General features: G+C 33.2%; 1 protein-coding gene across 2 annotated transcripts in view; it reads left to right on the top strand.

The window, feature by feature from the left end:
• The window catches only part of RIMS4 (regulating synaptic membrane exocytosis 4), a 318,791-nt gene extending 306,241 nt beyond the window's left edge, over window positions 1–12,550 (top strand). For both annotated transcript variants that reach the window (XM_053693445.1, XM_053693454.1), the window contains exon 6: window positions 12,085–12,550. In XM_053693445.1, the coding sequence (XP_053549420.1) occupies window positions 12,085–12,303 (219 nt within the window). In that variant the 3' untranslated portion in view covers window positions 12,304–12,550. The remainder of the gene's footprint in view (window positions 1–12,084) is intronic.
• Window positions 12,551–14,152: the final 1,602 nt, after the last annotated feature.

Here is a 14,152-nt window from a genome sequence, read left to right as displayed (position 1 = left end):
TGTTTACATGTTCCTTGCTTTTTTGCAAGTTATAGGGCAATAAATACAAGTAGCACTTTGCTATTTCCAAACTACTTTTTTTTTTAGCGCTACTTACATTGAGACACTAATATCTTTCAGGAATCCCTGAATATCTCTTGACATGTATATATTTATTTTTAGAAGATATCCCAAAGTATTGATCTAGGCCCATTTTGGTATATTTCATGCCACCATTTCACCGCCAAATGAGATCAAATAAAGAAAATTGTTCACTTTTTCACAAATTGTTTCACAAACTTTAGGTTTCTCACTGAAATTATTTGCAAACAACTTGTGCAATTATGGCACAAATGGTTGTAAAAGCTTCTCTGGGATCCCCTTTGATCAGAAATAGCAGACATATATGGCTTTGGCATTGCTTTTTGGTAATTAGAAGGCCGCTTAATGCCACTGCACACCACACGTGTATTATGCCCAGCAGTGGAGAGGTTTAATTACGGAGCATGTAGGGAGCTTCTAGGGTTAATTTTAGCTTTAGTTTAGTGTAGTAGACAACCACAAGTATTGATCTAGGCCCATCTTGATATATTTCAAGCCACCATTTCACCGCCAAATGTGATGAAATAAAAAAAAAATTGTTCACTTTTTCACAATTTTAGGTTTCTCACTGAAATTATTTACAAACAGCTTGTGCAATTATGGCACAAATGGTTGTAAAAGCTTCTCTGGGATCCCCTTTGTTCAGAAATAGCAGACATATGTGGCTTTGGCGTTGCTTTTTGGTAATTTGAAGGCTGCTAAATGCAGCTGCGCGCCACACGTGTATTATGCCCAGCAGTGAAGGGGTTAATTAGGGAGCTTGTAGGGAGCTTGTAGGGTTAATTTTAGCTTTAGTGTAGTGTAGTAGACAACCCAAAGTATTGATCTAGGCCCATTTTGGTATATTTCATGCCACCATTTCCCCGCCAAATGCGATCAAATAAAAAAAAAAACTTCACTTTTTCACAAACTTTAGGTTTCTCATTAAAATTATTTACAAACAGCTTGTGCAATTATGGCACAAATGGTTGTAAATGCTTCTCTGGGATCCCCTTTGTTCAGAAATAGCAGACATATATGGCTTTGGTGTTCCTTTTTGGTAATTAGAAGGCCGCAAAATGCCGCTGCGCATCACACGTGTATTATGTCTAGCAGTGAAGGGGTTAATTAGGTAGCTTGTAGGGAGCTTGCAGGGTTAATTTTAGCTTTAGTGTAGAGATCAGCCTCCCACCTGACACATCAGACCCCCTGATCCCTCCCAAACAGCGCTCTTCCCTACCCCACCCTACAATTGTCCCTGCCATCTTAAGTACTGGTCTTTTGATTTTTTTAATTTACTTTTTTAGCATATTTACATATGCTGATGTGTAGGATCCCCCCTTAGCCCCCAACCTCCCTGATCCCCCCCAAACAGCTCTCTAGCCCTCCCCCTCTACCTTACTGGGAGCCATCTTGGGTACTGGCAGCTGTCTGCCAGTACCCAGTTTACCAAAAAAAAAACTTTTTTTTTTCTTTTTCTTTTTTTTTCTGTAGTGTAGCTTCCTCCTCCAAAAAACCACCCCCTCCCAGATCCCTTAGATGTTTTTTTTAATTAAATTTTACCCCACTTTATCCCACTTTTCTTTAACATTTATTTCTGTAGTGTAGCCGTTCCCACCCACTTCCACCCTGTGCACGTGCCCCCCCCCCGTGCACGCGCGCATCCATGTCTCTCTATGCATCGGATGCCCAAGGAGGGTTATTGCAGAATGCCTCGATATCGAGGCATCACTGCAATAACCGGAAAGTGGCTGGAAGCGATCAGGATCGCTTCCACCATTTTCTAAGACCAAGGATGTACGCCATACGTCCTCGGTCATTAAGTGTATTTTTTTTTAGGACGTACGGCGTACATCCTTAGTCGTTTAGGGGCAAAAGTCTTACAGGTGTCTGGGAGATCGGTGTTGATTACATTATACATAAGAATAAGATTTTCATCCCTTAGCTTAAGTGTCATACCCTAGGACCCATGAGCGATCACAGAAATTGCTAGTTTTCTTCCATCATATTCCTTGCTTATTTACAGAACTATATTTGAGCATTTAATTTACCATTGCTTATTTAAGCTACATACAACTACTTACATAATTATTATTTAAACATATATATTAGCATTGCCTATCTAAAACTCCATAAAACTCCATGCAAAATTATTACCATAACATATTTGAATTTCAGTAATACTGGTATCATGTAATTACACTAAACACTCAGCTTTTTCATCACTTTTGAGCACAGATTGTTATAGCTTTTACATTTACTGCTGTTTGTCTTTATATATCTTTGAACAGTTTTCTAATTTCAGTGGCTAATCTTTTATTGTATATGCCAGGACCCAAGAGTGGTCTTCTCAATTGCTAATTTTCCTCTTTTCTGAACCATCAGGATAGTCAGGTCCAAGAGTAAATGATGCAATGTGTTAGATGTTGTAAATCAAGAAACAAGAAATAATCACGTCATGAGATGTGAGGTAATTGGATGAGGAAACTAGGGGAAGGTTGTTCATGGTGTGCTGAGGAAAAACTTAAAATGTAAGGGAATTAATGCTGTTCTGTGATTATTTAAAGGGACAGTTCACCCCAAAAAAATTCTCCCATTTAAATTGTTCCCAATGATCAATTTTACCTGCTGGAGTGTATTAAATTGTTTACAAGTAGCTCCTTTACCCCTATTACGGCCTTTGAAATAGCTGATTTAGCTTGTGGTTTCCCAACCTATACTGAAAGTTTTGATACTGGAGTATATGCTATTGAATAGCCTAAGTAAACACAGCCAGCAGAAGAAATTACACTCACAGTGGGGTGCAGGATAGTTAAGTAATAACATGATCATTTTCCATTGTTCTCTCTATGTATTGAGCTTTTCCATATAAATATAAGATAAGGAAGCTAGTGTGTATACACAAAGTGATAACATAATGAGATCTGATGTTACCTGTAATAGACTGTGGTTTAAATGCACAAACCCAGTTACTTCATATACACAAATAAACCTGAAAATGCAATTTCTTATATATTTTTGAGGTAGAGTTGTGGATTTGGTGATAAAATAAAGATGGCACGACCTGGGTTCACTCCCTCCCCCCCCCTTTCTTTTTTTTTTTTCTCTTTTCTTCCCCACTGAGTTTCTTACTGTCTCTACCTCCCTCTACCGTCCTTTCTTTCTACCCTCCTTTTTCCTCCCTCCCGTTCCATTCTGCTTTCTCCTCCCTTCCTTATGGGTCACCTATACAGACGATTATCTTATGACAAAAAAAAAAATACTCTATTTTTTTATACCTATCTGCTTTCCGCTACTATACTGAGATTTACATTATTAGAAAATGTTGAGGCCAATTGTTGTAATAGTGTTACCAAGTTGTATATTCATCCATGTATTGTACATGTCGCAATATTGTATACTATGAAAATTTTGTTACATATAAGTACTGGTTTCACACTAAATGTATATGCATTACCCTGATGTTATTTGTAACTTTTGACCTCAATAAAATATTATATAAAAAATAAATAAAAATAAAGATGGCAGGATAAGAGGGGGCTGGGTGGAATAATAAGATAGTGAAATAGCAATAAAAGGTTGCTAGGATACCTTATCTGGGTAGTGATGTTATTTTGTGGAATGAATCACAAAGATTTCCTAGTCTAATAATTCTAAAGTAGGACATGACCATAGTCTATCACAATTGTCTTGTTAGCTGGCTAAATACAACTGGAAAACTAGAGATACTACCATGATGGTTCTGGAAAGAATACTGTTTTTGTTTACTTTTAATTGACTTTCTGAAATTCAGATATTACACTTAAAAAGATATTAAAGGGTCATTATAGTAAAAAAAATGACATTCTCTAATTCTCGACTACTGTGCCTTTAACCCTGCAAAGGGGTTAAACACATAGTAGAAATTCTGCTAGGGACTGAAAGAGCACTGCTGGTCCCAAGTGGAAAACACCACTGATCTAATCAGCAGCACCAATTCCACATATTAGTTTGAGGGACTGGCCCTGCTGAATGGAAAATAATGGATCAGTGACTTTTTTCATGCTCTAAAATATTAGAGAATGCAAGTTTTATATTATGTATTATAGATCAAAACTTCTGATTTATAAAAATAACAATCTGATTTGGCGTCATGTTTTGCAGTTCTCTTTGACATTCAAAAGGTTAATATAACCAAAGAAAAGTGAGTTTGTTAACTGTAACATTTAACTGCAGAGTATACATGGTACAGTGCCCTTTTCAAATATTATTTAATTTAAAACTGCTTCCTCAAGAAAGCAATTTGTTTATCACGTTCTTTTCCAGGCCTTTTTAGAGTTTTTTTTTTTACTCATCACTATTGTATGCATAAGAGTATTTGTTGTAAATGTATTTGTTGTAAATCAACAAACTAACAGTTTGGAAAACTCTTGATTTATCAAAAATGTTTATTAACACATGAACACATTTCCTTTTTTTTCCCCTTTCTCTTAGTTACGAAAGGAAACATAAATATGTTTTTTTTTTTGTTTGTTTTTTGTTTTACTATTTAATTATTACAGTATTATACAAATGCAATATCTAAATATGGGGTATTATGTTGTCCAGTATAGAAATGTACAATATAACTGGTTTAGCTGCAATAAGATTAATTCATTTTGTAATAGCATTACACACACACACATATTCCAGATTTTCAAGTGCTTATATTTTGAGAAATATAAATCAAAATCATGCTTAATTTGTTCTGGCATTAAAGGGACATTAGACACCTAATTCATTTCATGCATTACCTACTAATCATGCGTGTCGCTATTTTAAAGCTTAGGTTATACTACAGGTATCTGAAGTAGAGTTGCTGCACATGTGCAAACACATATGCACTGGAATGCAGTTAAAATTTTGATTTCCAGGCAGCGACTGAAATGGCTGCAAAATCAGAGAGCTTGCAGTGAAAACTGAGATACATGCCACATATCTCAAATTTTGGGCAGCATCCAGAATCGTTAAATACAGCTTAAGCACTACTCCATTCTGGAATAACAGATGGATCAATATTTTCTGCCTTAATGACTTACAAGCCCTGATCTGGAACGTCAAGATCTCTGGTGGTGGCCTTCTTTATGGATCTTGGCAACCCCCCCGGTAATCCGGGTTGCGCAGGTTTACACCAACTGCGGCATTATTTTACTTGAAAAAGCCTATACAGCACCTGTTTAGACTTAATTTCCACATCATAGAGTTAGAAATCTACCTCTTAAAAGCATTATGCACTCAGCTAGACCGTTACCGGACGGACATTGCGTCACGCTAAAAATTGCAACTAGTTCTCCCTCCACCACAGTATCCACCAAAGTCTTGCAAGCTAACAGCTCCGATGCCATGCCAGCAACTTGTGCACATTAAACTATGTACATACTTTAAGGCAGGTATGAACTTAATGAGGTTCCGGAGCAGAAGGAATTGGAAATTATGAAGGGCCTCAAGCTCGAGCACATCACGGATCTTGAGTCGCAACAGCAGGTAGCAAGATCTTATACACCAGTTTATCAAATGATAACCTGATAATCTGAGAACTGGGGAATCATACTATGTGTTAAGTCTAACAATACGAATAATTTTTTATGTTATGCTTGTTCATCCTAGCGTTAATTCAACGTTCCCTGTTAACATAGTGTGTTCGTAGATGTGTTTTGCTGTTACTTTTTAGTTACAAGGATATGTTTGCATGATTTATTTAATCTTGCTGCATAGTAAAATACACCTCTCCCTGATCGAAACTGAAATATCAGGGATAAAGGTATCCACTGCTCCAAATCCAGACTTCTATCTGGCCGATTATGCCACCCTTACCATCTATAGCAATTTGGGAATAATTACATTTTACAGCATACTGTGTAACTGAACACATTACACTGGCTTTTTAATATATTAGCCTCCTGTATACTCCCAGAACCCTTATAAAAAGCTACTCCCAATAAATCCATACACTTATAACGTGGGGTGCTGAAATATATCCATGGTCCCTCTGTTTATTGTGCTAATTCATAGGCTCCACAAATACCTTGGAGTAAACTAACTAATTAGTGTCTCTGTAAAGTGTTATAGTAAATATATGATTGGTGGGCTGTGTCACTTTACTATTCTATTCTTACTAATGGAGACATGAACTCGTTGAACATGCCTCGTGTATTATCATCAAGGCAAGCTAGATAGAACCCAAGGTGGAGATCTGAGAGTCTATGGATTAAGAAATAATGCTATTCACTACTAACCCCCAAATTAAGCATGTTTCACCCAGCTTTAGCTCAAATACAGTTAATTCAGACCTACTTAAGCATTTTTCTTTTTTCTTTTGTTCAGCTTTACAGAGTTGTTGTTATATGAGACCTCAGGTTTCTTGTATATTACTAGTCTGAATACTTCCGCATATCCATAGTAAGAGAGACTATATACCATATATCAATGGCACTTATATACAACCGCAGTCTTACAACAATTATGTATCTCAAATGATTTGTTAATGTCGTGCTTTAACATTTTCCCCTACTATAAAGCCGTTTTACTATGTTATTTCCAAAGTCCCCACACTCCTGTAGATTCAGGACCTTTTATATAGTTATAGTTTCAATTATCCCCCATTCTGGCCTGAAACATAATATTTTAATGGTCTATAGATTAACCTTTAAAGTCTTACAGGTGTCTGGGAGCTTGTTGTTGGCTACAATATACATAAGAATAAGATTTTCATCCCTTAGCTTAAGTTTCATACCCTACGACCCATGAGCGATCACAGAAATTGCTAGTTTCCCTCCATCATATTCCTTGCTTATTTACAGAACTATATTTGAGCATTTAATTTACCATTGCTTATTTAAGATACATATAACTCCTTACATAATTATTGCTATAGCATATTTAAACATCTATTTTAGCATTGCCTATCTAAAACTCCATAAAACTCCATGCAAAAGTATTACCATAACATATTTGAATTTCAGTTATACTGGTATCTAGTAATTACACTAAACACTCAGCTTTTTCATCACTTTTGAGCACAGATTGTTATAGCTTTTACATTTACTGCTGTTTGTCTTTATATATCTTTGAATAGTTATCTAATTTCAGTGGCTAATCTTTTATTGTATATGCCAAGACCCAAGAGTGGTCTTCTCAATTGCTAATTTTCCTCTTTTCTGATCCATCAGAATAGTCGGGTCCAAGAGTGACCTTCTAAATATTGTTAGGAACATATGCTAGATAAAATGAGGTTTCACATATATGTACTCAACTATAGTGTGGACATATAATACATATACTCTCTCTGTTATCTATGTACTATGTGCATCTCATACTTAGACTCTCACTTTCTCATTACTAAATGTCTACAATTAAGATGCAGGTTATTATTTTGCAGTAGCTGTCATTAGATTATTTACGTTCCCAGATAACTTGTTGATTAACATCTAACAAACTTTGTACTACGTTGTTTGCTGAGTAGATCTGAAAATAACCTGTCATAAGAATTGCACTGTTGTTGAATATGTATTGTATGTTGTAATTTAAAAAATAAAAAAACTCAATAAAAAAGTATTAAAAAAAAATTAATTCGATTTTAACATAGCGGCAACCATGACTAGAGGGAGGTGGAAAATAACCTGCGAATCAAGATCCGTGATGTGCTCGAGCTTGAGGCCCTTCATGATTTCCAATTCCTTCTGCTCCTTAAAAGCTTCCTACGATCGTGGGGGTTCTTTAAAGCCCCTTTTAGACCAATTACTAACTGGGAAAGGAGATGCTACTCAAAAACGAGTATCTCTAGAATATTTTCTCTCGCATACACAGACATTCTACATACACCTATCTTTTGTAAAACGCCTTATATAAAACAGTGGGAGAGAGCATTTAGGTTTGAGGCCTCAGAGGAGTCTTGGTCCAGAGCTATTTTGCATACCAAAAAAGCTGTACACAATGTTACGTACATGGAATTATTTTATAAAATTCTTACCTAATGGCACTTGACTCCTATCAGACTATTCCAGATTTCTCACTCACATTCACTCTTGGGGAGGTTGTGGAAGGATTGGGACTGCAGCTCACATGTGTTGGGAGTGTTCTAAAATTCAAAAGCTTTGGACTACTACTTCTGTGTAGTAGGAGATTTGGAGTATGTATGTATGTATGTATTGGGTACTTGTAAAGCGCGGCTAATAACCCGTAAGGGTCTCAGTGGGGAGGGCATCCCCAGAACGGTCTTTTTCATATGTTCCCCGAAAAGCTCCCGGTTCATACCCTTAATCTTTGTGTGTATTTGTTTACTGCAAAAATGGCTATAGCTAGGTCTTGGCATCAGCCTAAGGGCCCTGGGTGGTCCCAAGTCCTAACAATTTTATTACATATGGAATCCATGGAAAGCCCCATATTTGCTGCTAATAATAAAATTGATACTCACTGCATGAGCTGGGATCTTTGAAGACAAAGCCAGGTGCCAGGAGGGAGTTCCAGTATCTAACTTGAGTCTAAAAAGTCACTGACGCAAATTAAAGTTGAAAGGTTTTTCAGTTAGGGTCTAACTGCCAATAATATTAGATAATTCTTATTAAAAATAATTTCGGCCCTACGCGTCATTTGCCATAATCCCACCCCCCCCCCCTTTTTTTTCCCCTACCTCTCCTTTCTCTTCTCTCCCTCCCCCCTCCTCTTTTGCTGAGATCAAGAGAAAATAAAATAATTTATTTTTGGATTCTTGGATGTCAATGGGGTATTAGCTCCTAGCTATTAGTTCTTAATGATATTACTTTTTCAATGCTACACAGTACAGCTCTTCATAATCTTGGTTATAGTAACTGTATAGGACATATTCTTACTATTGGTCTCATCATTTACACTGTCACGATGAGAGATGTGTGTTTTTTACGTTATTCTTTTTTTTTTTTTTGTCATACGAAAGGGTTAGGGCTAAATAAAGTTGCATTAAAGGGACATTAAAACCACTTTTTTCATGATTTAGAAAGAGAATGCAATTTTAAACAATTTTGTAATTTACTTATATTATCTATGTTGCTTCATTCTCTTGATATCCTTTGATAAAAAGCATATCTAGATAGGCTTAGTAGTTGCTGATTGGTGGCTGCACATAGATGCCTAGTGTGATTGGCTCACCCATGTGCATTGTTGTTTCTACAGCAAAGGATATCTAAAGAAGGAAGCAAATTATATAATAGAGGTCAATTGGAATGTTGTTTAAAATTGTATTTTCTACCTGAATCATGAAAGAAAATGTTGGGGTTTAATGTCCCTTTAAACACAACATAAATACATAAAAATTAACAGTTACACTCATATACTGTATAAACTATCTAATAAAAATTATTTATATAAATACTAAAAAATATATATAAGTATTAATTTGTTGAAGTATATGTTCTATGTTTTTTGTAGTTTATTTTAGCAAATATTTATTTTCAATTTGTATAAATGTAAAGATATATGTATGTGTGTATATAAATATATATATATATATATATATATATATATATATATATATATATATATATATATATATATATACTAGTCTTAAAGCCTGTTACATGGGCCAAAATCACCTTTCCCTATGTATTCATTCAATTTCGAAATGTAATATTCAAATTTGAATGTGACATTCAAATTCAAAATAGTATTTCTAGTCTACATGTGTTTAATAAATGTAATATTCGAATTTGAATGCTACATTCGAATGTCACATTCGAATTTGAAATAGTATTTCTAATACTGTGTTTTTTAAATGTAATATTCGAATTCGAATGTTACATTCAAATTTGAATGTGACTTTCGAATTCGAAATAGTATTTCTAGTTTACAACTGTGTTTAATAAATGTGATATTCGATTTGAATGTGATATTCGATTTGAATGTGACATTCAAATTCGATATAGTATTTCTAGTCTAATACTGTGTTTTATAAATGTAATATTCGAATTCGAAAGTGACATTCGAATTCAAATGTGACATTCGAAAACTGTAAACAACATTCAAAAATCGAATTTTCGTTCTTATCAACATTCTATTATGTAAATCGAATTTCTACAATAACATTCGTTCTAACATTCGAATTTTAATATAAACACATTGGCCCATCCCTACTGAAGACCTTGCATAAAGGATTAAGGCTAAAAAAAAAAATTGCACCAAACACAACATAAATATATTCCCATGTATAAACATTATTTAGCAAAAAATATTCATAGAAATATTAATAAAAAAGATTTATATGGGTTCAAAAGTATATGGCATATGGTCTGCAAAGCACTACTATTTATATGTGTCTAAAAAATAATTAAATGTTAATATTAATGTTTTTCTATGTATTGACTGTAAATATTTAACATTCCATTATTTTTTATATAGAGGAAAATGTTCTTTGTATTTTTAAATTGATATTCATATATTTTTGTATATATCTATACCTGTATATATTCATATAGATATGTAGATATAAATACATATTTTACATTAACATTATCAGACATATATAAAAATATATATTTAAAAATAAAAAGTAAGTTTTTTTATGTGAAGAACATTGGAATGTAAATTATGCTTAATGTGCTTCAAATTGCTCGCTGAAGGAAAAACGCATGTGTTGGGTTAGTGCACATGAAGAATTAGTTATCATAAGGTGCTTTATGTACATATTTAATATTGTAAAAAAATATTTTTAGTTATCGTTACTGTAAAATATACATATATATGCTATGTTTTTTTTTATTTTTTAAGTACATCTAAATTAATTATTTACATTAATTATTAATATTTTATATTTAATAAATACATAAAGCCAGAGGCAGCAAAGCAACTTTAAAATATCACTGAGCCTCCTCCATGTTTCACGGAAGGGATGATGCTTTTTTCTTTAAAAACTTCTTTTTTTTTCTTCTGTAAACGTAGTTTTTGTGATTTGGCAAAAAGCTCTACTTTTGCTTCATTTGTCCAAATGACCTTCTCCCAGAAGGCCTGGCAACATGCATTTTTGCAAACTTTTTTTGTGTTTTTCTCTTAAAATGCAATGGTACCAATACTTTCAACCATGTCTGTATATTTTACAGTAAGTCTAATAATTATAAATAATTATTATTAATATTTTTTATAATATTTAATATTCACATAACGTGCCTTACAATAACTAATTCTTCCTGTGCCGACCCCTCATTAGACCTACAGCGGAAAACCTGAAGCACATTGCACATATTTTACATTCCGTTGTTCGTCACAAAGATTTTTTTTTTACTTATTATTATTAAATATATATTTATATATACAGGTATATCTCATAAAGTTAATGTAAAATATATATCTATACATATATATATATATATATATATATATATATATATATATATATATATATATATATATATATATAATATAAATACAGGTATAGGTATATATAGCTATATATATATAAATATTTATTTAAAATATAAATAACATTGTCCTGTATTTGAAGAATATTGAAATGTAAAATATTAATAACTCCTGTTGGGTATATCGCTGTCTATGAGGAGAATATGTCTATGGGGAGAATAAGTTAGCATGATCACAATATCTAAAGTCTTGTAGTTAGCGCACGTCAGGTTTTCCTCACACGCAAACATTTTATCGCTCAAGCGAAAGCGCTAAATAGTGGTGTTACAGGTTCATGTAAAAAATAATGACATTATTTATTTATCCTGTATTGCATAAAACATCATAGTTTCTTTAATTAATACTATTCCTTTCACAATTAGCTACTTTAGAACATTTGTAAAATAAAATCTATTATATTACTGATCTAATTAGACACTAATATGTATGTCTTCTTGTAAAATAAAATCTATTATATTACTGATCTAATTAGACACTAATATGTATGTCTTCTTGTAAAATAAAATCTATTATATTACTGATCTAATTAGACACTAGTATGTATGTCTTCTGTGGAATGTAGATTTGAATATATCATGCAAAAAGAATAACATATTATGATGTGTCTGTTTATTTTTAAAGGTGATGGTGTGGGGAAACTATGGAAGGATGGAACGGAAACATTTTATGGGCGTTGCAAGGATACTTCTAGAAGAACTGGATCTATCAAGCATGGTAATTGGCTGGTATAAGCTTTTTCCAACATCTTCAATGGTAGACCCATCAGCAGCTCCTCTTCTGCGCCAATCTTCACAGCTTTCTCTTGAAAGCACTGTGGGTCCATGCTGTGAGAGATCCTAATAATAAAGGAAGTGACTCTGTCTTTTTATAACTTGCCATCAAGGTTTTGTTTGGATCTCTGACCTCGAACATACTGCATGTTTGACCAGACCCTTCTGGAAGATGATCGTAACCAAACAACCTTATTCATGATGAAAGTGTGATGTACTACTATACTGTATGAATCAAACATTGGGCTAAAGCCCAGAGTGTGAAAGTCATACAAATACCTCTATTCTCACTTTGATTGATGTCTTCTACAAACCTAAATATGAGATAATGTTGCAGCATCTTTTATTGTAAAGGAAAGTATTTTCTTAGATTTCTATCAATAGCTTTTTAAACATTCCTATACGAATTGCTTAGAAGTGTTTGGTAGATGTGACTGGAACCTTGCTATTTCTCCTAAAAACAAAAAAAAACAACAACCTGCAACTTGTCATTGAATATACAGTTATATTTATTGTATAGTAAAATATCTTAGAGGATTTTAAAGAACTGTGCCAAACTACCAGTAAGTGTCTTTACTACTTGGCTAATGCAGTTGATAAATCATTTTTGGAATTTAAATATACAATTAACTGAAATAGAGTATGGAGTAGTTTAGCTAATTTGATCAGGGAAGCACTACGTTATTGCTGTAGACCAATAAAATTAAGCCATTATATACCAGCATACATTTGAACTATAAATTCCATAATTTAACATGTGAATTGTAAGCATGGTTTGAACATTACAATACAAAAGTCTTAGTAATTAACCATACATATATTTTGTCTGCTATTATAGGGAATTTTTTTCTTACTTGAATACGTATAAAAAAAAAAAGTCCCAAAAACATTATTTGTGCCAATTTTAGTATAGATAAATACTAATGTTTTATTGAGATAATGATGGATACTTGGAAGAGGTAGAACATTATCTGGAAATCTTGAATAGAATATATTACATTCTTGTTGTAAATACTTTAACATAAACATATTTTAAAGCCTTATATTAAAGAGGCAATTTGTAGACAGGGAGTTGGTAATGTTTTAGTATTTATTTAAAAAATAAATTATCTTCCATGTGAATTCAAAAAGGGAAAATGCTTTGAACATTAAAGTTTTGCTGCTCTGTGTACAATTTCCCGATACCAAAACGATGTCATATTATGTGTAGAGAGAAAAAAATGACTATGAAATGTGAGTGTAAATAGAGATCAGACATCTTACTTAATCATTCGTTAATTATTGTCTTGTTATGCATCTGGTCACTTTGCCATAATATGTATATAATTGAGCATTGTATAAGCAATTGCAGTTTGCATCCATGCAGATGAGTTTATAATTACATTTCACAGAAAAGAATGGTGTATGTATCATGACGCTAACATGCTACCATGCGCACCAAAATGCATATTTTATTAGATTAAGAGGAACTGGGATTTAGTTAATTTGGTTCATGAGCATTTTTGCTAGTGCGTTGCTCCTCAATATATCAAATAACTGGAATGGATACTTAGCAAAGTATGAAACAGATATTGATATTTTTGTTTGTATTCACAAGGGCCTTTCATTCCCCAATGATATAAACTAATACATTTTACATAGGTTTCTTGCCTTTCCTCATATAACAAATACAATATTTCAGTTTTTTTTTTTATACCACACTGGACATAAATTGGAATTTACTGCTTAAAAAAAAACAATTTCATCACCAGTTTGAGAGTACTGACTTTTAACATAGTTATCAATCGTCATTTTGGACACAACTTTTTTACGATGCTATTTTTACCTAATTTTATGGTTGTGTTAATAATTCAGTTATAGCATTATCATTAGAAATGTGTAAGATAGGCCAAAAACAGGATGGACATTTTGTTTAGCAA

The sequence above is a fragment of the Bombina bombina genome, chromosome 1 (genome assembly GCF_027579735.1).
Source record: "Bombina bombina isolate aBomBom1 chromosome 1, aBomBom1.pri, whole genome shotgun sequence".
Taxonomy (NCBI): domain Eukaryota; kingdom Metazoa; phylum Chordata; class Amphibia; order Anura; family Bombinatoridae; genus Bombina; species Bombina bombina.
This window is presented reverse-complemented; position numbering and strand designations above follow the sequence as displayed.